This window comes from Hyla sarda, chromosome 2 (assembly GCF_029499605.1).
Source record: "Hyla sarda isolate aHylSar1 chromosome 2, aHylSar1.hap1, whole genome shotgun sequence".
Taxonomy (NCBI): Eukaryota; Metazoa; Chordata; class Amphibia; order Anura; family Hylidae; genus Hyla; species Hyla sarda.
The window spans coordinates 381,748,808-381,774,267 of NC_079190.1; the positions used below are offsets into that span (position 1 = coordinate 381,748,808).

At 41.8% G+C, this 25,460-nt stretch overlaps 1 protein-coding gene across 4 annotated transcripts in view; it reads right to left on the reverse strand.

Moving 5' to 3' along the window:
* SH3KBP1 (SH3 domain containing kinase binding protein 1) overlaps positions 1–25,460 on the reverse strand; it is a 465,279-nt gene that overhangs the window by 197,443 nt on the left and 242,376 nt on the right. For 3 of the 4 annotated variants that reach the window (XM_056558515.1, XM_056558516.1, XM_056558518.1), the window contains one exon: positions 8,906–9,032. In XM_056558515.1, the coding sequence (XP_056414490.1) occupies positions 8,906–9,032 (127 nt within the window). Of the gene's footprint in view, positions 1–7,777; positions 7,933–8,905; positions 9,033–25,460 lie in introns of those variants that run through there. The other variant, XM_056558519.1, reaches the window with a different exon arrangement.

Here is a 25,460-nt window from a genome sequence, read left to right on the forward strand (position 1 = left end):
GTGCACAGCAGGAGCACTACAATGCTCAGAAGAGAAGGAGTCACATTTGTCTTTTGGAAAGCAAAGTTTGCTGAAATGTTTTTGGGGGGGCATGTCACATTTAGGATGGCCCTATAGTGCCAGAACAGCAAAAAAACAAAAAAAATAAAAAAACACATGGCATATTATTTTGGGAACTACAACCCTCAAGAAACGTAAAAAGAGGTACAATGAGCCTTAACACCCCACTTTTCTTTAAAGTCGGATGTGTAAATGAAAAAAAAAAATGTAAATCTAAAATGCTGCTTTTCCCCTAAATTTTACATTTTTATAAGGGGTAATATAAGAAAACGCCCCTGTAAATTTGTAATCCCATTTCTTCTGAGCATTGAAATACCCCATATGTGGATGTAAAGTGCTCTGTGCATGAACTACAATGCTCAGAAGAGAAGGAGCGCCATTGAGCTTTTGGAGAGAGAATTTGGTTGGAGTAGAAGACGGGGGCCATGTGCGTTTACAAAGCCCACCTTGGTGCCAGTACTGTGGACCCCCCCACCACATGTGACCCCATTTTGGAAACTACACCCCTCACAGAATTTAATAAGGGATGCAATGAACATTTACACCCTACTAGCGTCTGACAGATCTTTGGAACAGTGGGCTGTGGAAATGAAAAATAAAACTTTTCATTTTCACGAACCACTGTTCCAAAAATCTGTCAGACACCTGTGGGGCGTAAATGCTCACTGTACCCCTTATTATATTACGAGAGGGGTGTAGTTTCCAAAATGGGGTCACATGTGGGGGGGAGGGTCCATTGTTCTGGCACTATGGGGGCTTTTAAAATTTTCTCTCCAAAATCCCAATGGCGCTCCTCCTCTGAGCATTGTAGTTCGCCCGCAGAGCACTTTACATCCACATATGGGGTATGGTCTCAGAAGAAATGGGGTTACAAATTTTGGGGGAATTTTTTCCCTTGTGAAAATGAAAAATTTTGGGTAACAGCAGCATTTTAGTGAAAAAAATATATTTTTTTCATTTCCAAATCCAACTTTAAAGAAAATTCGTAAAACACCTGTGGGGTGTTAAGGCTCACTATACCCCTTGTTACGTTCCATGAGGGGTGTAGTTTCCAAAATGGGGTCACACGTTGGTATTTATTTTTTTGCATTTATGTCACTGTAAAATCAGCCACACCTGTGCAAATCACCAATTTAGGCCTCAAATGTACATAGTGTGCTCTCACTCCTGAGCCTTGTTGTGCGTACACAGAGCATTTTCCGCCCACATATGTGGTATTTCTGTACTGAGGAGAAATTGTGTTACAAACTTTAGGAGTCTTTTTTCCTTTTATCTCTTTGAAAGATAAAAAGTATGGGGCAACACCAGCATGTTAGTGTAAATTATTATTATTTTTTTTTTACACTAACAGGCTCATATAGACCCCAACTTTTCCTTTTCATAAGGGGTAAAAGGAGAAAAGGAGAAAAAGCCCCACGAAATTTGTAACGCAATTGCTCCCGAGTACGGAGATACCCCATATGTGGCCCTAAACTGTTTCCTTTAAATATGACAGGGTTCCGAAGTGAGAGAGCACCATGCGCATTTGAGGACTAAATTAGGGATTGCATAGGGGTGGACATAGGGGTATTCAACGCCAGTGATTCCTAAACATGCTGGGAGTTGTAGTTTTGCAACATCTGGAGGGCTACAGTTTAAAGACCACTGTATAGTGGTCTCCAAACTGTAGCCCTTCAGATGTTGCTAGGCAACTCACCAGATTCCTTAGTCTGCAGGAACGCTGCACCGTGGAGAGGATCGCTGCCCGCCGACGATCGCTGAAGGTAAGTGACCTCCACCACCGTCACACTACAGTTCCCCCATTCTGCCCTGATCACTGTAGGTGGACAGAACAGGGGAAACAAACTTTAACCCCCCCCCGCCCCCTATCTGCTATTGGTCGGTCGCTTCTGACCGACCAATAGCAGGGATAGGAGGGGTGACACCCCTGCAACCTCACTCCTATCCCCTGGAATTGCAACAGATCGCCGGTCTGGATTGACATTGGGGGGGGGGGGGGGGGGTCAGGTCCCCCTTGGTGATGTGTCGGGATGCCTGCTGAATGATTTCAGCAGGCATCCCAGTCCGGTCCCTGACCGGCTAGCAGTGGGGACCGGAATGCCTACGGGCATACCTGTATGCCCTACGTCCTTAAAGGGGTACCAGAAAGTTAAACAGATTTGTATATTACTTCTATTAAAAAATCTTAATTCTTCCAGTACTCATTAGCTGCTGAATACTACAAAGGAAATTATTTTCTTTTTGGAGCACAGAGCTCTCTGCTGACATCATGAGCACAGTGCTCTCTGCTGACACCTCTGTCCATTTTAAGAACTGTCCAGAGTAGGAGATAATCCCCATAGCAAACATATGCTGCTTTGGTCAGTTCCTAAAATGGACAGAGATGTCAGCAGAGAGCATTATGCTCGTGATTCAGCAGAGAGCACTGTGTTCCAAAAAGAAAATAATTTCCTCTGTAGTATTCAGCAGCTAATAAGTACCGGAAGGATTAAGATTTTTTTTATAGAAGTAATTTACAAATCTGTTTAACTTTCTGGCACCAGCTGATTTAAAAAAAAATAATTCCCGCTGGAGTACCCCTTTAAGGACTCAGGATGCAGGGCATATTCATACGCCCTGCGTCCTGAAGAGGTTAAGGAAACACAACATTAAACACTATTATACAGGCTGTGCACTCACTACTTTACATGGTAGCAGAGTGTCATTTCTTCAGTGTTCTCACATGAAAAGATATAATAAAATATTTAAAAAAAATGTAAAGGTGGACTCACTTATGTGAGATACTGTATAATCAACTTTTTTCTTTTTTACTGTTTGTAATATCTCTTTTACTACATAGATTTGATTATTAAATACCACAGCCTGATGTCTAGCCATAACGCGTTTTGACAATGGCTGCTCTCTTCAGCTGTTAGCTGGATTAATAAACCTCTGCATTGGTGAGTGCTGGGTTTACTTTCTCATGGATGCCAAACAGTGACATTCATCACCCACTAGCTCCAATAAAATAATAAGTGTTTGTGTTTTTGTTTACTATATGCCTCTGTACGGAATTATGCTATCTGCTGCATTATTCCATACAGAAAAAAAACCGAACCTGCAATGTTTACTGTCAAAAAGAGGTCAGCATGACAATCTTTTGGCCTCCAGGGGTCTATGGATACATGCATATGGAGGGCTAATTCTGGCTTATACTGACTGGATGAGATCTAATATCCTGTGTCTTCTATACACAAAAATATGGTGAAAAACTACAGGTATCATGCTGCCACAAGGGAATTAGTTTATCTTAAATGCAGTATGTAAGAAACAGAAGTGTAGATATCATTGGGGTCTGCAGCGAGACCAAAGCCTTCAGCCAGCCAATCACAAAATAATTCTACAGGAGCTCCAATTCTAATTGTAGGGGTACTCTACAAATCTGTTTAACTTTCTGACATCAGTTGATTTAAAAACATTTGTATTCCACAAGGAGTACCCCTTTAAGGCTCACTGTTCCTAGGATAGCAATCTCTGCTCAGTCCTATGTTACATTTAAGCTTAATAACCACTCGCTTGCTGGCATGGTGAGTCAGATAACTCCTACTCATTGTATAGGCAGCCTGCATGAGTGTATTATATTTCATTAGGTTTCTCAGTAAATGGGAATTACAGGAGCCAACATACAATTTATATCCTATGTTAGGGTTACAGAAACAAATTCATATTAGCCTAGGCAGGAATAAAGGGCCTAACGGTTAAATACTTAGTGGACCAGTAGACTTAATGTTGACATTCCTGGTGATCTAGGATGGTGACAAGGTTTATGTTAACATGTCTAGTGGTCTAGAACTGCTTAGATTTTAACCCTATAACTCTTAGTAGTCTAAAGGGGAAAAAAAACTAATTTCCAAAAGATATTGGACCTGATTATCTTAGAGTGTTGTGTAGTTTTCTTTGTGGGTTTTAATTCCCTACAATTTTGTCCACGGTATTCACTAATGTTTCCCTACATCTTCCACTTTTCCTACACTTTGCTTTTTTTACACATGTTCTGATCTGTAGGGTTTTCCTCAGCCCAAATCCACCACATTTTATGTGGAAACCTTAGTAACCACTAGGGATCGACCGATATAGTTTTTTTAGGGCCGATACCCTGTGGAGGTTAGGGCCGATAGCCAATAACTTATACCGATATTCCAGTATAAGGACGGCTATTTATCCCCCCCGGCGACACCGCTGCAGGCGCTTTAAATCAATGAACTGTAGCGGCTTTTGCGGTACCAGAGACCGCCGCCGCCACCCGCTTCTCTCCCCCTGCCTGTCTTGGGGTCCTAAGTCCTATCAACGCCACCGCGCCCCCCCCACCCACCACACCCCACCACCACTACCGCGCCGCACCCCCCACCACCACCGCACCGCCCCGGCCGGAGACCACCACCGCCGCTGCTGCCCCATTGTCTCCCCCATACCCGGTTTTATAATTACCTGTTCCCGGGGCCCACGCTTCTTCTGGCTCCTGCGGCGTCCTTCTGAGCTGTCACTGCGCACTGACGGTGACGTCACGTTGAGGACGTCACTCGTCATTGCGCAGGGCAGCACACAGCGTAACACAGGATGCGCAGGAGCCAGAAATAGCGCGGACCCCGGGAACAGGTAATTATAAAACCGGGGATGGGGGAGGCAATGGGGCGGCGGCGGCGGTCTGTGCAGTGCAGTGCGGTGGTGGGGGGTGTGGTGCGGTGGTGCGGCGGTGTGGTGCATTATCGGATTATCGGCAAGGTAATTGCCGATAAAAATAATGTCCAAAATCATGAATATCGGCCGATAATATTGGCCAAATGATAATCGGTCGATGCCTAGTAACCACGCCCACTTTTCCAGATGACCACGCTCCCTTTTCGGGTTTTCTCAGTAAAATGGAGCGTTAGTCTTTTTTTTTTTTTTTTACATTTTGGCACAAATTCTGGCTCAGACAGAATTTATTGCGCAATGCGCCAGAATCTGGTGCATGACCTGACAAAACATGTCGGGTTTACAATAGTAAATCAGGGCCATTATCTTCCTCAAGGTCCTGCAATGCTTGAATATGATGTAAAGCTGAACATGTCAGGCTGACCACACCCATCTTCCTCTTTCTAACCCATGCAGATCATTGAGATCGTTGCAAAGCAGCAAAAGACCATGCTACCTTACAACAAATACACTGTTATCTTCAAGATGAGGCAGAACTAAGTATAAATGACAATATTCAGCTAAGTGAAATTCACATGGAAGCAGCATGTTTATTGCACAAGTGTCTGGATTTTTTTTGTACCTGTCATTAGTAATAAAAAATATGTTATTTAAATTAGTTTTCTAATTTACTTCGTAGTACAATTTTGGAACTTTATGTGTTAAATTAACCCTAAAAGTTTGTCTCCCAGGGGTCGTCCTTCTGGTCCTGCTTGCAGATTGTCTACTGCAACAGCCTGGCAGAGACAAAAGTTTGAGCTGAGTTAGAATGTGGAGACCTGATGTCTTCAGTACATAGTGCTGAATATTGTGCTAAATACACTGCTCAAAAATATAAAGGGAACCCCAAGATAACACATCCTAGATCTGAATGAATAAACCAAACGTATGAAACACTTTAATCTTTCCATAGTTGAATGTGCTGACCACAAAATCCCACAAAAATTATCAATGTAAATCAAATTTATCGACTCATGGAGGTCTGGATATGGAGTCATACTCAAAATCAAAGTGGAAAACCACACTACAGGCTGATCCAACTTTGATGTAATGTCCTTAAAACAAGTCAGAATGAGGCTCAGTAGTGTGTGTGACCTCCACGTGCCCGTATGACCTTCCTACAATGCCTGGGCATGCTCCTGGACAGTCTGTGGTACAACGTGGCATTGGTGGATGGAGCTAGACATGATGTCCCAGATGTGCTCAATCGGATTCAGGTCTGGGGAACAGGCGGCCAGTCCATAGCATCAATGCCTTCCTCTTGCAGGAACTGCTGACACACTCCAACCACATGAGGTCTAGCATTGTCTTGCATTAGGAGGAACCCAGGACCAACCGCACCAGCATATAGTCTCACAAGGGGTCTGAGGATCTCATCTCGGTACCTAATGGCTGTCAGGCTACCTCTGGCAAGCACATGTAGGGCTGTGCGGCCACCCCACACCATTACTGACCCACCCCCAAACCGGTCATGCTGGAGGATGTTGCAGGCAGCAGAAAGTTCCCCATGGCGTCTCCAGACTCTGTCACATCTGTCACATGTGCTCAGTGTGAACCTGCTTTCATCTGTGAAAAGCACAGGGCACCAGTGGCGACTTTGCAAATCTTGGTGTTCTCTGGCAAATGCCAAACGCCCTACACTCTACCCTCATGGAGTCTGTTTCTGACCGTTTCAGTGGACACATGCACATTTGTGGCCTGCTGGAGGTCATTTTGCAGGGCTCTGCCAGTGTTCCTCCTGCTCCTCCTTGCACAAAGGTGGAGGTAGCGGTCCTGCTGCTGGGTTGTTGCCCTCCTACGGCCTCCTCTACATCTCCTGATGTACTGGCCTGGTAGCGCCTCCATGCTCAGGACACTACGCTGACAGACACAACAAACCTTCTTGCCACAGCTCGCATTGATGTGCCATCCTGGATGAGCTGCACTACCTGAGCCACTTGTGCGGGTTGTAGACTCCGTCTCATGCTACCGCTAGAGGGAAAGCACCGCCAGCATTCAAAAGTGACCAAAACATCAGCCAGGAAGCATAGGAACTGAGAAGTGATCTGTGGTCACCGCCTGCAGAACCACTCCTTTATTGGGGGTGTCTTGCTAATTGCCTATAATTTCTACCTGTTGTCTGTTCCATTTGCACAACAGCATGTGAAATTGATTGTCAATCAGTGTTGCTTCCTGAGTAGACAGTGTGATTTCACAGAAGTGTGATTGATTTAGATTTACATTGTGCTGTTTAAGTGTTCCCTTTATTTTTATGAGCAGTGTATTTCTGCTCCCATTGGAAGATGCAAGGCAGAGCTGACACCCTGTAGAGTTCAGTGCTGAGAGCTGAGGGGGTTGTGTGCTGCCTCAGCCAATCACAGCCCATTACACACTGAACTGCTCTCGGTCGCATGTAGCAAAGTGTGGGAGGTGGTTCTATCCAGCAGGGTTTCAGATGTCACACCTGCTGGGGAACATCCCTTCCCAGTCTGTGAAGCTAAGCGAGACTGAGCAGAAGATACAGAACAATATAGAAACAAGGTAGAAAACTAAGGAATAATAAAAATAAAGGCAAGAGGTGGTTTATCATAATGGGGGTTGTGAACTGGGAGGATTAAAAAAATGTATTAAGTTAATTTCAGATCCAATTTTTTCTTCCTGTAAAATTTCCTCTTCCTGTAAAATGTCATGTGTGTGAAAAATAATTGGTAATGGTGAAGGACCCCATAACAACATAGAATGCGCTGCAGTTTACCCCTTTTTACCTATTCAATAATGTTTGAAAGTCTTTGCAATATGAATAATGGCACAAGTCGACTTGCAAATAACTGCTACTCCGAGCAGGCCTGAAGTGTATTCCTTATCACTAAGGGTAGGGTCAGATGTGCTATATTTGCTGCATATATTCTGCAGCTAGGATAGGGAAATATGCAGCAGTAAATACGCAGCAAAAATATGGAATGTGTGACCCTACCATAAAGGTGTAATAATACACAATTGTACCTGTATTGCACTATTTTTATACCTGTATTCCTTCTACTTCTACTTTCCATCACAGTTTGGCTTCCAATAAAATAAATCTGCCAGGTCGTTCTATTATTTTCTGGAGGGTATGCACTAAGCTTAGGGAGCAGTTTCCCGAATTGACCTCTGGTGGAAGAGGAAGACACTTCTGCAATCTTAAACAGATCTAAGCAGGATTCAAGTAGAGGCACTGCACCAAACTGGGATGAAAACTGCAAGACACAACAGGGATGGCATCAAAGTGAGTTTTACGGAATTGTGTAGCTTCTGCTGCCCCTGACTCCTATGCTGTTTTTTTTTTATTTTGTTACCATGCCCCCCCCCCCATATTTCAGGTATTTATTTAAATAAATACTATGCTCAAGGGGGTGTGATTCTGATTCATGCCCCCCTCAGCCTCATGCTTACACCCCATACAGTACACACTAGATTCAATAGACTGCCACTATTGCAGCATGTGAACACTCGCAAAGGTACCGAGCAATCCAGTAGTCTCTAAGCAATAAAAAAAGAAAGAAGCATGGATGTACTGCACTTGCTGCCATATCTTGCTTATACTTTATTCAGAGCACATGCAGGATATGACAGCAATACAGAGTGGCAGGGGAGTAGTGAGAAAACGGACCGCATCGTATCCAGGCAGGGCAGGATAGGATCCGTCGTCTTCCTACACCCCTGCAATGCTGTAATGCTGTCCTGTCCTGCATGTGCTTTGAATAAAGTATACATCGAGCAAGTATACATCAGGGAGAAGTACAGACATTCGTAAATTGGAAAATCCCTATATTTTGTGAACGTCTGTATGTATGTGTGTGTGTGTGTGTATGTGTGTGTGTGTGTGTGTAGAGGTATCTGGGGGGTTCTTCTGCTAACAACACAATATAAACAGGGTTGAAATCAGGGCACTGAAGTCTACAAAATGGAATCAAATAATTTTTTTTATAGTAACCACAGGTGCAGATACAATCCAAAAGCAATCAATTACAACTGATAACCCCTGCTCTCCCCTGTTATAAAGCATAAACTACATAGCTGCGGTTTTGGGAAGGAGATACCGTGTTTAAAGTGAGTCTTCCCACAAGCTCCATCAAACTTAACAGTATGTTTTACTAACATGTTATTTTCTCACCTTGCTTTATCTGGTGTTCTTCAAAATTTCCTCCAATTTCAGTTTCAGTCACAAGCTCTTTGATAAAATTGGAAGGGAACATGCCGGTCTTTCCATTGAGTACTCCTTCCCACCAACCTTCTTCCACCTTCATAAAGCAACACACAGCAATAAATTATTTATTTATTTATAACCCTTAACAGAACTTAAAAGAGGTACTCTGGTGGAAAACAATTTATTTTAAATCAACTGGTGCCAGAAAGTTAAACAGATTTATAAATTACTTCTATTAAAAAATCGTAATCCTTCCAGTACTTATCAGCTGCTGTATACTACAGAGGAAGTTGTATAGTTCTTTCCAGTCTGACCACAGTGCTCTCTGCTGATACCTCTGTCCATGTCAGGAACTGTCCAGAGCAGGAGAGGTTTGCTATGGGGATTTGCTCCTGCTCTGGTCAGTTCCTGACATTGACAGAGGTATCAGCAGAGAGCACTGGAGCATATAACAGCTGATAGGTACTGGAAGGATAAGTACTGGAAGGATTAAGATTTTTAAATAGAAGTAATTTACACATCCGTTTGACTTTCTGGCACCAGTTGATTTAAAAAATGTTTTTACACCAGAGTACCCCTTTAATCCACTATATTATCTATGAAGTCTATACAGTATATGACAATTTAAGAAGTACTAGTTCACCAAGACACGAATCAAATGACAAGTATTCAGAAAATAAATTTAATGCACATAGCAATACATATGAAGCATTACATTTAAGTAATTCTGAATCTAAAGTAGATAAAATGGATGTATACAAATTCCTTAAAAATAGCACACATTCAGGACTATATTTTATCAGTCTCTAGTGTTTCTTGTGAGCTTTTATGGTGTTCCAGCACCAAAAGCTGTCCTGCGGGCTGTGGATCTCATCGGGCATGCCTGCTGCTCCTGTGATGGGCCCACTGTTCTATTGCTTACCGTGTTTATGCACTTTGCTGTATCTACTGTATTCTTGTATTGTATGTGTACTGTACCTTTAAGAAGGAGAAGCAGAGTAACTAGGTGACCCTGCCCACCCAATGGGAACCCCCAAATTGCTCTCTAGTTAGCGTAGGGGGGGGGGGGAGTTGCCTCAGTCTAAGACCAGTTAAGATTAAAGGGGTTATCCAGGAAAAAAAATTTTTATATATCAACTGGCTCCAGAAAGTTAAACAGATTTGTAGATTACGTCTATTAAAAAAAAATCTTAATCCTCAGTACTTCTGAGCTGCTGAAGTTGAGTTGTTCTTTTCTGTCTAAGTGCTCTCTGATGACACCTGTCTTGGGAACTGTCCAGAGTAGAAGCAAATCTCCATAGCAAACCTCTTCTGCTCTGTGCAGTTCCTGAGACAAGCAGAGATGTCAGCAGAGAGCACTGTTGCCAGACAGAAAATGACAACTCAACTTCACCAGTTGATAATTATTGGAAGAATTAAGATTTTTAAATAGAAGTAATTTGAAAATTTGAAAAAATGTGTGTGCAGCTCACAACCAGGTATTCGAGGTTGAATGTGGTTAAAAGATCGACCCCCACCGATCCAATAGGAAAAAGATCAAAAGCAAAGATTGACCACACCTCAAGAATATCACCCTATTGGGTACACAATGAATACATTTTCAGACAGATGGCTATGAAAAAATGCTAATTTTAATAAAAACAACAATTACATAGATAAAAGACTTATCGGAGCATTAATATTATCCTACTGTCATTGGGCCCTAATGACAGGATAAATAAAATAAGTGGGGAGTAACTACCTAATGATAGAAAATATCAGCAGATCCTGATTATCAATGGTCCGGAATGGACCGTTAGTCCCGCACTTGTAGGTCCATTCCGGACCATTGATAATCAGAATCTGCAGATATTTTCTATCATTAGGTAGTTGCTCCCCACTTATTTTATTTATCCTGTCATTAGGGCCCAATGACAGTATGATAATATTAATGCTCTGATAAGTCTTTTATCTATGTAAATGTTGTTTTTATTAAAATTAGCATTTTTTCATAGCCATCTGTCTGAAAATGTATTCATTGTTTACCCAATAGGGTGATATTCTTAAGGTGTGGTCAATCTTTGCTTTTAATTTATAAATTTGTTTAACTTTCTGGAGCAAGTTGATATAAAAAAATGTATTTCCTGGAATCACCTAAGGCCTTGCGCTGAGCGTAGCTCCATGTAAGCTACAGTGTGGAAAGGAGTTGGAAGAAGTGTGAGGTGATTGCAAGGGAAGCCTGAAAGACAATCTCTCAATCAAATCAACCCCACCATTCTCCAAGTGTTTCCCGTACAGGAGTTTGTGATTCATACCCTGGCGGTGTCGGTAATTGGGCCTTAGCAGAACCCTAGTCAGCATGGGATATCTCTTAATTTCCAAGTCTCAAGTCTATCTAATTCAAGTGGGTGAAAAGCACCATAAGTCCCAGCAAGGAAAGGCTCCCAAGGGTTACAATGCATCCCTTCTATTCTGTTCCGTACTGTGAGTGTTGTACCATCTACACATGCCTCAGTAAAAGACAGTTATCCATAATCCGGGGTCGGTGGGTTTCTTGCCCCGTGCCTGGCCCAGGAGAAGCTGTCTCCACCTAGGACCACCTAGGACCATGTATAGGCTAGCGGTGCCATGGCGTCACGATCTGAAAAGTATACCTTGCACCCCCCATGTCACCACACTTTTGTCATTAAACTACTTCCATGTTCCTATAGTTAGAAAAAAAAGGCTTATTTGCTTAAAACTCATGTACAGTACGTTTGTAAAGATTTTTACTTTAAAAGCAGCAAATCTCTCCTTGCTATTTCACTAACCATACAGTTTAGGTTTCAGACAGATTGATAAATCTGGGCCACAGTGAAGGTGCATCATGGTAACCAGAACACATTTATTGTATTACAGATGAATGGATGGATGCATTTTTCTCTGATAAGATATAGTACAACATTTCTGACATTTGCTTGTACTATGAAAATGTGATTTGTGCATGGCTTGTTAATAGTGTGGTGCCTATTAATTAAAGTATTGTCCCATAATGTGCTTCAGTAGCTAAAATCTGCAGGAAGAAAAGAAAGGGCAACAGTAATTTGTTTCCTTCTTTGACCCATATTGAAATAAATGAACCTAATAAACGCCATAAAGTAAATTTTTTCATTCTTGATGTATTAATAATTAAAGGGGTTATCCAATATAAGGTGATTTTAGTATGTACCTGGCAGACTGTAATGGACATGCTTAGGAAGGATCTGCGCTTGTCTTGGGGATAAATGGATATATCGTAAGATTACCTTGACACTGTGGCTAGCTGTTTGTGAACTGGTATTTCCTGTTTGACTTTCTTTTTTTGACTACAAATCCCACAATTCCATCTTCCTCCCTCCCACACATCAGCCACCCCACCCATTGAAACATAAATGAGCTGCATCCATTCAAATCAGTGTGGTTTTCAATCAGGGTGCCTACATCTGTTGCAGATTGATCTCTCTCCCACCAAGCGATCCCTCCACCCATTGAAGCAGACAGGCTCCCTGTCATCAGCTGACTAGTGAGGTCAGGTCTCGGCCGCATTACAAGCTGGGAAAAATCTGAGACAACAGTCATTTTGTATGCTGTTAAAAATAAATAATGGAGTGAAAATCACAGAATTGTGAGAAAACCGTCACACACAGGTACAGACACTATATTATGAACTACAATAACTTTACAGCCCCTGTAGCATCGTCAAATAAAAAAAATTCCTGGAATACCCTTTTAATGCAGGTGGACAGAAAAAAAAAGTCATAATAAATTCCACAATAAAAAAAAAATCAGAACTACAAGATGCTGATTTAAGTTCTAAGAACAAAGAAAAAATGTAAACAAACATTTGTATATGTAATAGTATTAAATGTAGATGTAATAGTATTAAAAATTATTATTATTTTCAATTTTAGTTTCAGCACACAGCTGTTGTGCACTGGTAAAGGGAGCTCCGTCAGTCATTCCTTCGGAAGGATTAGAGAGAGCATGTCCTATTTGTTTTTCTCTGCTCAATTCCGGTAAAATATTGGACACCAGACGGACCTCACTCACGATCTGTCAGGACAGGGCCCTGTCAACCCATTTAGGGTCTTCTAAGATAAAAAAGAAAAAAAAGGAAAAAAAACAAGCAGCGGAACGATCGCTGAATGGGTCAGAATGCAAGAGCAGTGTGAATCTAATGCACACACTGCAGATGTATCCATGGGACACATAAGTTTGCTGGAGAAGGTGCAGATAAGAGTTGGTTGTGAGTACATCAAGAATCCTGGTAATACAATTTAATATGTGCACCCCTGGATGAAGGTGCCAAGTCCACTGCCTCCCTTGCAACAACCCACAGTTAGGCCTATGGATCTTTGGAAAAAAGTGTCAAATATATTAAAGGGGTTATGCAGGAAAAAAACTTTATATACACAGTCATGGCTGTAAATGTTGGCACCCATGACATTTTTCAAGAAAATGAAGTATTTATCACAGAAAAGGATTGCAGTAAAACATCTTTTGCTATACACATGTTTATTACCTTTGTGTGTATTGGAACTAAACCAAAAAAAGGAGGAAAAAAAGCAAATTGGACATAATGTCACACCAAACTCCAAAAATGGGCTGGACAGAATTATTGACTCCTTTCAAAATTGTGGAAAAATAAGATTGTTTCAAGCATGAAATGCTCCTTTAAACTCACCTGGGGCAAGTAACAGGTGTGGGCAATATGAAAATCACACCTGAAAGCAGATAAAAAGGAGAGAAGTTCTTTGCATTGTGTGTCTGTGTGTGCCACACTAAGCACGGACAACAGAAAGAGGAGAAGAGAACTGTCTGAGGACGTGAGAACCAAAATTGTGGACAAATATCAACAATCTCGCGGTTACAAGTCCATTTCCAGAGATCTAGATTTGCCTTTGTCCACAGTGCGCAACATTATCAAGAAGTTTACTACCCATGGCACTGTAGCTAATCTCCCTGGGTGTGGACGGAAGAGAACAATTGATGAAAGGTGTCAACGCAGGATAGTCTGGATGGTGGATAAGCAGCCCCAAACAAGTTCCAAAGATCTTCAAGCTGTCCTGCTAGCTCAGGGAGCATTAGTGCTATCTGTTGAACTATCTGTCGACATCCTCCTGTCGACCCAGGAGGACCCCGCCCCGCTGCTGACACGCTTTGGGGTTGTTTTGCTGCCTCTGGCACTGGGTGCCTTGAATGTGTGCAAGGCATCATGAAATCTGAGGATTACCAAAGGATTTTGGGTTGCACCCAGTGTCAGAAAGCTGGGTTCCATCCGAGATCTTGGGTCTTCCAGCAGGACAATAACCCCAAACATACGTCAAAAAGCACCAAGAAATGAATGGTAACAAAGTGCTGGAGAGTTCTGAAGTGGCCAGCAATGAATCCAGATCTAAATCCCAAAGAACACCTGTGAAGAAATCTTAAAATTGCTGTTGGGAAAAGGCGCCCTTTCAATAAGAGAGGCCTGGAGCAGTTTGGAAAGGAAGAGTGGTCCAACATTCCGGCAGAGAGGTGTAAGAAGCTTATTGATGGTTACAGGAAGCGACTTATTTCAGTTATTTTTTCCAAAGGGTGTGCAACCAAATATTAAGTTATGGGTGCCAATAATTTTGTCCAGCCCATTTTTGGAGTTTGGTGGGACATTATGTTCAATTTGCTTTTTTTCCCTCCCTTTTTTGTTTAGTTTCAATACACACAAAGGGAATAAACATGTGTATAGCAAAACATGTGTTACTGTAATCCTTTTCTGTGAGAAATAATTAATCTTCTTGAAAAATTTCAGGGGTGCCAACATTTATGGCCATAACTGTAGTTATCAACTGGCTCCAGAAAGTTAAGCAAATTAGTAAATTACTTATATTCAAATATCTTAATCCTTTCAGTACTTATGAGCTGCTGAAGTTGAGTTGTTCTTTTCTGTCTAAGTGCTCTCTGATGACACCTGTCTTGGGAACTGTCCAGAGTAGAAGCAAATCCCCATAGCTTTGAGCAGCTCCCGAGACAAGCAGAGATGTCAGCAGAGAGCATTGTTGCCAGACAGAAAAGAACAACTCGACTCCAGCAGCTGATAATTATTGGAAGGATTAAAGGGGTATTCGGGGCAAAAACATCTCATCCCCTATCGAAAGGATAGGGGATAAGATGTCTGATCAAGGTGGGCCCACCGCTTGGACCCCCCGCGATCTCCCTGCAGAAGCCCGCATTCTATGTGTAGCTGCGTCTGCAGTTTCGGAAACTGCCGGGAGGGGGCGTTGTGGCCGTTACGCCCCCTCCCATAGAAATGAATGGAGGGGGCGTGGCGTGACATCACGTCCCCGTCTCGGAAGCCCGGCAGTTTCCGAAACTGCAGAAGCAGCTACGCATAGAATGCGGGCTGCTGCAGGGAGATCGCGGGGGGTCCCAGCGACGGCCCCCCCGTGATCAAACATCTTATCCCCTATTCTTTTGATAGGGGATAAGCAGTTTGATCCCGGAATACCCCTTTAAGATTTTTTAATAGAAGTAAATTACAAATCTGTTTAACTTTCTGGAGCCAGTTGATATAATTTTTTTTTCTTGGAATACCCCTTTAAGGTATAAAGCTGTTATATTTATGACAACCCCTTAATCCCCATTTACAAGCTACTTTCTTTAATATATAGTAACATAGTTCATAACTTTGAAAAAACACCACATTTAATCAAGTTCAACCTATATCCCTATTGTCTCCCTACTGAGTTGATCTTGAGGAAGGCACAAAACCCTCATGAGGCTGCTGCCAACTGCCACATACCAGGGTTAAAAATTCCCGACTCCAAATAGGACGATCAGAGTAAATCCTTGGATCAACGTTCTGTCCCTATTAATCTAGTATTCATAACCTGTAATATTATTACTCTCCAGAAATGCATCCAGAGCCCTTTTAAATTATTTTATTGAATTCACCATGACCACCTCCTCTGGCAGAGAATTCCACAGTCTCACTGCTCTTACAGTAAAGAACCCTCGTCTGTGCTGGTGTAGAAATCTTTTTTCCTTAGAGGTAGAGGATGCCACCTTGTTATAGATACAGTCCTGGGTATGAATAGATCATGATAGAGATCTCTGTACTGCCCCCTGATATACGTATACACAGTTACTAGGTCGCCCCTAAGCCTTCTTTTTTCTAAACTTTATTAACTATATAAGGTCACTTTTCCTATCAGATAATAGTTTTTTTTTTGTTAGAGTACCTCTCATGATCTTGTTAAATTTTATAATCCTCCCAGTTCACTGCCCCCATCATGATAAACCGCTACTGCCTTTATTTTTTTATTATTTTTTAGTTTTCTACCTTGATATTGCTTGATATTGCTATACAGGGCAGACTTTCCTCCCTCACTCTGATACACACAGCCCACAGAAGTTCAGTGCGTGAGGTGAGCTGTGATTGGATAAGGCTGCACACCCCCCCCTCAGCATTTCCTGATTTCGGAATTCTGCTAGGCCAGCAGGAGTCCAAAGTCTGTGCAAAAGATGGAGGAAAATGTGCTCTGGACAAGTAGGGAGACACCTATTGGCAGCTTTTTTAAACACAAACATAGAAAACAATTTTTTTTATTTTTATTTTTTTTAAACAAAGTACATTAGAAAGATTTTTTAATTTACAATAAGGAGTGCAATAGCAAAAATGTGTTTTAATGAGAGCGCCCATTTAAGGTACTGCCAGAGTTAAATCATTGTAATGTTTATCTATAAATTGCATTCTTAAAGGGTACCTTTCATCAAAAAAACTTTTAATATATTATTGATTAATGTATGCAGAATAACTTTCCAATAGCATGTTATTAAAAAATATGCTTCTTTCTATTTAATTTTCCACTTTGAAAAAATGACCACTAGGGGTCTCCCTACCAGTCCTTTTTATAGATTTCAGACTCATGCTGGAGTCCTAAATCTCAGACTGCAGCCGGGACACAGACAAGCTCAACACTGCTCCCTGGCAGTGAGCAGTGGTGAGTTTGTGTGTGTTCCGGATACAGTCTGAGATTTAGGACTCCAGCATGAGTCTGAAATCTATAAAAAAAAAAGGACTGGTAGGGAGACCCCTAGTGGTCATTTTTTCAAAGTGGAAAATTAAATAGAATGAAGCATATTTTTTAATTACATGCAATTGTAAAGTTATTCTGCATACATTTATCTATAATATATCAAAAGTTTTTTTATGAAAGGTACCCTTTAAATGTTATCTTCTTCAGTGGTTGCTTAATTTCTTCTAAAATAGATGTCATCTAGGCCTAGACGTATTGCTATTCACTATCTGTTCACACATTAAAATGATGACCCTGATCAATGAAGCATTGCTTTACAGATCGTGTTTCAGGAAAATGCCCCTGCTTTAACAGAGGTAATGACAAATAATTTATAAAACGTGTTACTTTTGCTCGATTGGAAATATGAAAGTAATCACAGCTGTTATTGGCGCAAAATGCAATTCAAGGCCCATAAAATAGAACTTTTGGTTTCTATAATACTGTCTTTCTGAAATGTGCAAAATTGATAGCATATTGTGCACACAATAAAAATATTACGTAACATACACAGCTGAGAGAATATGACAGCTGCCAAAGAACACTCTGTAGATATGACAATAATGTGAAGTGAAAAACTGTGGGTGTTTTCCTGAGAGGTCCCATTAACATAATTTAAATAAAGATGCTGATTCCAAAGTGGATTTTTGTAGTCACCTAGTCAACTGATAAAATGATGAACTAAAAAAAACATTTCTATTTTTTAATTTATTTCTTTATTTATTCTTTAATGGAAGAGGAAGAAGGGTAAAAAAAATACATACAACTATAAGGTTTCCTTCATATATTTTTGTAATTTGTAGACTACCGTATTTTTCGCCCTATAGGACGCACCGGCGTATAAGACGCACCCTATTTTTAGGTGCAAAATCTAAAAAATTAAAGATTTTGAACCCAATAGTGGTCTTCAACCTGCGGACCTCCAGATGTTGCAAAACTACAACTCCCAGCATGCACGGACAGACGTTGGCTGTCCGGGCATGCTGGGGGTTGTAGTTTTGCAACATCTGGAGGTCCGCAGATTGAAGACCACTGCATAGGAGGTAATACTCACGTGTCCCCGCCGCTCCGGACCCGTCACCGCTGCCCTGGATGTCGCTCCATTGTTGTCGCCGTGTCCCCGTCGCTCTGCTGCCGGCCGGGTATCCTCGCTCTCCGTCGCCGTCATCACGTCGTTACGCACGTTTTGGGGAAGAAAAAGTGCGTCTCATACGGCAAAAAATACGGTATATTATATTGACTTATAGATAGAAATATTAGAAATGATCAAATACTTATATACAGAATGTTCTATCACTAATCTTTCCAAAACGGATCAACCATAATATTAAAACCATGAATGGGCAAGGTAAATAACATTGATTATCGTGTGACAAAGGTACTTTAGTGGATAAAGTAATGGATATGTTAGTTAAACTGACATGATCGTACAATAAAGAGTTAAGAATTTATACAGAGTGATGTGTTCTTCATGCTAAGTGGTATAGGTCCTACACTGTTTAAGCAGTGATATGAAATATATGGTGATGCACTAATAGGTGGCACAGTCTGTATACTCTGGGACTAGGGGTATAAGATGTATAATATATGTGCTATATAAATAGGTTGAGGGGATACAAAAGGTGTATATGAGCTAAATATATATATGTTTTTATGATAAGATGTATGTAAGTGGTATAAGGTTTATGATAAAGGGTAAAAGGTCTATGATTTAAGGATGTAATATGTGCTAAGTGATATCAGCTCTATGATAAGTATGTTATAAGTTCTACATATGATATGTTATAAATGCCGTCTTAAGGGGCATAAGTTATATGATAAGCACATTATTAATAAATTAAGGGGTTAAAAAAGGTATTGGATTATGAAGATGACTGTTATGCTTTGATGCCCATCTGGGCCTTTTGTATTTGCTCACATATTTATATCTTTATCATAAGACTACATGTGGTCTCGTAACCTGGTGATGCGTGTGTTATAAATTGTATATAGGATGGAAACTCTCTTATAAGATATTACATCAATATGAGAGGATATGGGTATGTGCACCTGTAAGGATATAGGAGAATGCTATCATATGTACTTTGTTGTACGGAGTCAAATTAGTGTTTAAACTATGCAAAACTGTATCCCCATACATACATAGAATAGTAATAAGATGCATTTCCTAAAAAGGATGTTCTATGTAGAAATTAGTGTATTCATGTAACCATAAGGAGGTTAACTGTGATGCGCATGCGTGTTGAAAGAGAACTCCATTACGTGTTAGATTGGTGCAAATAGACTGTAGAGATATGAGTTGTGGTGCGCATGCGTACGGATGGGGTATGTAGTTGGTGCTATGTGACTGGTGCATAATGTTGAGTGTGTATGTGGAGAGGCGCGCAGGCACAGTAATCAGGGACGGTGATGTGTGAGCGAGACTCTTAGCCGTGGATATGGAGTGTATTCTGCGCATGCGTCGGTGATTTGTCTGTGGGACGCAGCTGTGAGAGAGTGACAGAGCGGATGTGGATCATGGAGCGGATGTAATCTTCTCTGCACCCGGAAGTACAAGCGGGTTAATGCCCGGAGATGGGATGCAATGGACAAACAGGTAACTCCTTCACCATAATTACGTTAATTATGCTTAGTATAAATGGCAGAAACTGAATTAAAGAGGCACAACACCCCTGAGGAAGTTGCTGACGGGCAACGGAACGCGTGGGGTCTCTAGGGGGGCACCTGTCTGGCTACTCCTCCATCTATTGTCCTCTACTGCTAATCCTCTGTGTTATTTATGAAGGATATTCAGGTTGTATACAAACTACTAGTGTTGTGGGGATAGGACTTTATTGGTATAACATTCTTGTAATATGATAGGCTTGTAACCTATTCATTTGTGGAGGCAGGTGCCCTGGGTGGGGTTCCCCCTTTTACAGGGGGTCCCCCCTTGTTGGTGCAGTGGCCATTTGGGCCTTTTAATTGATTTTAATTGTATTTTCTGTGTTTTGTATATACTTATGTGCAATAAAGATAACATTGTTTGAAATATAGCAACTGTGGGTGTGCATTGTATTGCGTATCTCTTTTTCTTTTTTGGTGCCATATTAGGCAGAAGGTGAACAGTCAGTTGAGGTGTTAGAAGCAGGAAAAATGGGCGAGCATAATAATCTGAATGTTGACCAAAACCTGTTGACTAGACACCTGGGTCAGAGAATTTTCAAAACAGCAGGTATGCCCTGGATAGTACCTACCAAAGTGGCCTTCAACAGGTTGTTGAAAATGAGGCTGCAAAGTGACCCTTGGCCCGTTGCTCAGGCACCTACAATGAGCACATGAGCATCAAACTGGACCAAGGTGGAATGGAAAAACATGCGCTGGTCTGATAATTCATAATAATTTCGCTTACATCATGTTGAAGGTAGGGTGCATGTGTGTCACTTAGAAGGGGTAGAGAAAGCATCAAAATAAACTATAGTAAAAAGGCAATATAACAAAGTTAGTATGATGCGCAAGGGCAATGTTCTGGAATTGGAATGGTGTGAGGAACACGACAAAGAGTTTAAGTTGTTTCCTTGAGCTACAAATTCCCCACATCACAATCAAATAAAGCATCTGTGGGATGTTATGGAAAAAAGTGCAATCCATAGATGCTGCTAACATATTGTTGCCAGATATCATAGGACACCCTCAGAGGTCTTGTTGAGCCCATGCCTCGATAGGTCAAAGATGTTGTGGTACCACAAAGGATCTATGTACATTCAGACATGCCTCAGTGTTACAAAGGAGTACACTAAGAGCCAAAACACCCAACAGATGTTGTGAATGAATGGGTTCTGGAACGTCAGATGCATCCATACATTTTAAACCTTTTTATTATGGCAGCTGGGTCAAGGGATCACCACACAGACCACCAGTAAAATACATGCTCTAAAGTGTAGACAGAGGTCAGTCTCCCTCCTTGTTCAGTTCAGCTGAAGATATCATTTTTGCCCTAACAGACCAGGAGTGCAGTGATATAGGTCAGTCCATACACTGATTAGCTGCAGAGTTACAAAACTCTTATACATTACACTGCAAGCTGTGTGCCAATTCTCCACAAGATTAATTTGATATGTAACTTCACATTTCTGTAATAGCATACAAAGAGAAACTTATCACAAGTAGACAAGCTGACCACTGTGCCAATTCATTTTTGATCCTTTACAGAATACAAAAATAACTTCTCAGGGCTTTCTGCCAATCCGTACATTGCGCTGATCACTGAGTGGTGATGATCGAAAACAAAAAGAACAAGTCCTGCTGCCCATTCTTTTAAAGTATTAATGGGGTCTCAGCACTCAGACTCCCACCGATCAAACAGGAATGTTTTAAATGGGCACTGTCAGATTCATAAACTTTTTATATGTTGTATATCTTTGTAAAACATTAAGCTTTCTATTATACTTCATAAGAAAATTTTATTTCCTTTTTATATAAATCATGGCTTATAAAATCATGGCTTTGTCCAAGCTGAAGCACAGGCATGGATAAAGTGCAGTAAGTGAGGGTGGGCTAGCACTCCTCTGTACTCTCTCCTGTCTGATAGCACTTCTCTGTACTTTCTCCTGTCTGATAGTACTCCTCTGTGCTCTCTCCTGTCTGATAGGACTCCTCTGTGCTCTCTCCTGTCTGATAGGACTCCTCTGTGCTCTCTCCTGTCTGATAGCACTCCTCTGTGCTCTCTCCTATCTGATAGCACTCCTATGTGCTCTCTCCTGTCTGATAGTACTCATCTGTGCTCTCCCTGTCTGATAGTACTCCTCTGTGCTCTCTCCTGTCCCTGTGCGTCGTCGTCAAGGCAACGTCTCTATTCCAGGGTCGGGCCCGAAGCACGGAGAAGAGGCCCCCCCCTGGTGAAGATGGACAGCCCGGAACGACTATCCCTCCCCACCGGACAGTCCTTGCAGCACAGATGGCCCGGACCAGCTCACCCTTCCTTCCCACCGAGGGGAGGTGAGTACAGAACTAAAGGGGATGAGAGGGGGGGGGGGGGGGGGCGGCTGGATGATGTCGAAGGCCGCAGTGGTCTTCAACCTGCGAACCTCCTGATGTTTCAAAACTACAACTCCCAGCAAGCCCGGACAGCCGATGGCTGCCCGGGCTTGCTGGGAGTTGTAGTTTTGAAACATCTGGAGGTCCGCAGGTTGAAGACCACTGAGGGCTGAGAGTTCACTCGAGTATAAGCCGAGGGGGGTGTTTCCAGCACGAATTGTGCTGAAAAACTCGGCTTATACTCGAGTATATATGGTAATAGGATATTTTTGTAAACAGCTTTTTAACGCAATTCTCTATTTACTAAATCGTGAAAGGCCATCTGAGCCAGGGAAGAACATACAAACTGGTATACATCACATTCCCTGTTCACTGCTGCTCTGGCCATGAGATGCAGTAACCTGTAATTTGACACACTGAACACAAGGTTATATACTTCCTACTAATTACTAATGCCTGGTTGAGGTACAGCAAAATACTTCTGTTTATGCCTAACAGTGACCCTGAACCAGCCATCCACTTTTCCACACATACAATTTGGAGTTGTGCACGTGCAGACCATCCTGACAACACTGATTATTATAGTCCAGTTTCTCCAAGTCAGAGTTCGCTGGAAGGAAGCTGGTAAAATATATGGCTAGAGATTTATGGGGACATTTATCGTTGCTTTGGTAAGCGAGTTGTGTAGGCATTTTTTTTCTTGTTTTTGCTTTTGGTGTAACATATTTATCATACTAACGTTTTTTTTTTTTCTTCACCTTCTTAAAATCATAACGCTTTAAATTTTCCACCTTACATATCAGGCCTTGTTTTTTGCACCACAAATTTTACTTTGTTATGACATCAATAACTTCACCACAAGATCTACGACGAAACAAAAATAATAATAATAATAATAATGATTTGTGGGACAAAAATGGAAAAAAAAAACTGCCATTTTGTAACTTTTAGGAACCTTCCATTTCTACCCAGTGCACTTTTCGGTAAAAAATGACACATACTATGTATTTTGTAGGTCCATACAGTTGAAATTATATCAAACTTAGGCTTCTTTCACACTGCTTTGAGACACAACAGTGTGACGTCCGTGGGGGAACCCGGGTAGAATAGAGGAGGAAAAACACATCATGCAACGTTTTTTCCTCCCGTTTTTTCCTCCCATCCAAAAACAACGGCGCCCTACAGACCCCATAATAGTGAATAGCATCTGTCGGGACCTGTTGTTTCCCATTGTGCCTCGTCAAAAATAACATCTGTTAAGGGACACACAAAAAAAAAAAGTCACTGACGGACGTTTGCGGCAGTGTGAAAGGGGCCTTATATAGGTTTAAAAAATAAATAAATATATATATATATATATATATATATATATATATATATATATATATATAGATGTATAACTATTTATATGAAAATTAGCACGTTTAAAATTGTCCTCTTCTGACCCCTCTAACTTATTAATTTTTCCGTATAGGGGGATGTGTGAGGGCTCATTTTTTCATCACAGGAGTTGTACTTTAGAAACAGCGAGACTCCAGCTGTTGCTAAATTTCAACTTAAATCTTTCCCAGACAGCCAAAGGCTGTCTGGAAATGATGTGGGTTGTAGTTTAGCAACAGCTGGAGGCTCCCTGTTTGGAAACGCTGGTTTAGGGGCGTTTTTTCTAAGGGAGGGCACCATAAATGTATTAACCAATTTTCCGTGTTTCTTTTTTTCTTATAATTTCAGATCCGTGTATGCAGAGGACTTCTTCGATGACCAGCGTTTTTTTCTTTTTTTAATCTTAATAAAATGGTTAAAGAGGGCTTGTGGTGGAGTGTTTTTTGGAATAAAAGTTTTTAAAAAGAGTTTTTTTTAATTTACTTTACAGGCTTAGTAGTGGAAGTCTTATAGACGGAATTCACCACTAAGCCGGGCTTAGTGTTAGCCCCAAAAACAGCTATCGCTAACCCCCAATTACTTCCCCGGTAACCATTGCCACAGGGGTGCCGGGAAGAGTCGGTGCCAACAGGCCCAAAGCATCAAAAATGGTGCTCCTGGGCCTAGGCGGTAACAGGCTGGCATTATTTAAGCTGGGGAGGGCCAGTAACAATGGTCCTTGCCCACCCTGGTAACGTCAGGCTGTTGCTGCTTGGTTGTTATCTGGTTGAGAATGTAAATATGGGGAAACCCCACACATATTTTGCATAAATAATAATTTTAAAAAAACAACGCATAGGGTTCCCCCTATTTTTATTCTCAGCCAAATGCCAAACAAGCAGCCACTGCCTGACATTACCGCCTAGGCCCAGGGGTGCCATTTTTGATGCTCCCTGCCTGTTGGTACCAGCTCTTCCCAGCACCCCTATGGCAGTGGGTACCGGGGTAATAACTGGGGGTTAGCACTAGCTGTTTTTTTGGCTAATGATAAGCCCGGCTTAGTAAAGGACAACTCTTTTTAAAAACTTTTATTGCAAAAAACACTCCCCCACAAGCCCTCGTTAAACAATTTACAAATTTAACCTGTTCAGGACGCAGGGTGTATGCATACGCCCTGCATCCCGAGTCCTTAAGGACGTAGGGCGTATGGATACATCCGTGGGAATTCCGGTCCCCGCCGCTAGCCGGTTGGGGACCGGACCGTGATGCCTGCTGAAATCATTCAGCAGGCATCCCGGCACATCGCCGAGGGGGGTCCCCCTCATGTCGGCGATCGGAGAAAATCGCATGTCAATTCAGACATGCAATTTTCTCCTATTCCAGGCTGATCGGGTCTCTTGTGACCCGATCGCCCGGAAAATAGGGATGATCGGAGCTGTCAGTGACAGCCCCGATCTTCCTGAGGGATAGGAGCGAGGTTGCAGTGCTGCAACCTCCTCCTATCCCCTGCCATTAGTCAGCACTGAGTGCTGACCAATGGCAGTTGAAGACGAAGGAGTTGAAGGAGAGATGAGCGGCGGGGGAGAGATGAGCTGTGGCGGGGGGAGAGATGGGCGGCGGAGGAGAGATGAGCGGTGGGTTGGGGGCGGAGACGAGCAGCGGCAGTAATGACTTTTTAAATTGGCTCATGTACGGGAGTTTGTACTCCAGGTTAGACCTGGAGTAGACTTGTGACTTTTTGAAGGGGGTTTGAGACTTTTCTTTTTTGCCTACATGTGACTTTTGTACATCATAAATTTGTGACCACTGCAAAGTGAAAACTGAAATTTGCTTAGGTAAGGCTGTTTGTAACTTTTTGCTAACCCACAAAAGTCACACAAAAAAGTCCTTAGGCACATGTGCGACTTTTTGTGCAACTTTTGTAAGCAGAAAGAAAAGGCTCTAAATACCTTGATAAATGTCCCCCATCAAAAGTATAGATGTAGTAAATATTCTTCTTGTGTTGGTCTATCCATAGAACTCAGAGTGGTTGTAATGGTAATATTTGAGCAATCCACAGTTATAGTTCTTACATTTCTTACATCTCCAGGACCATC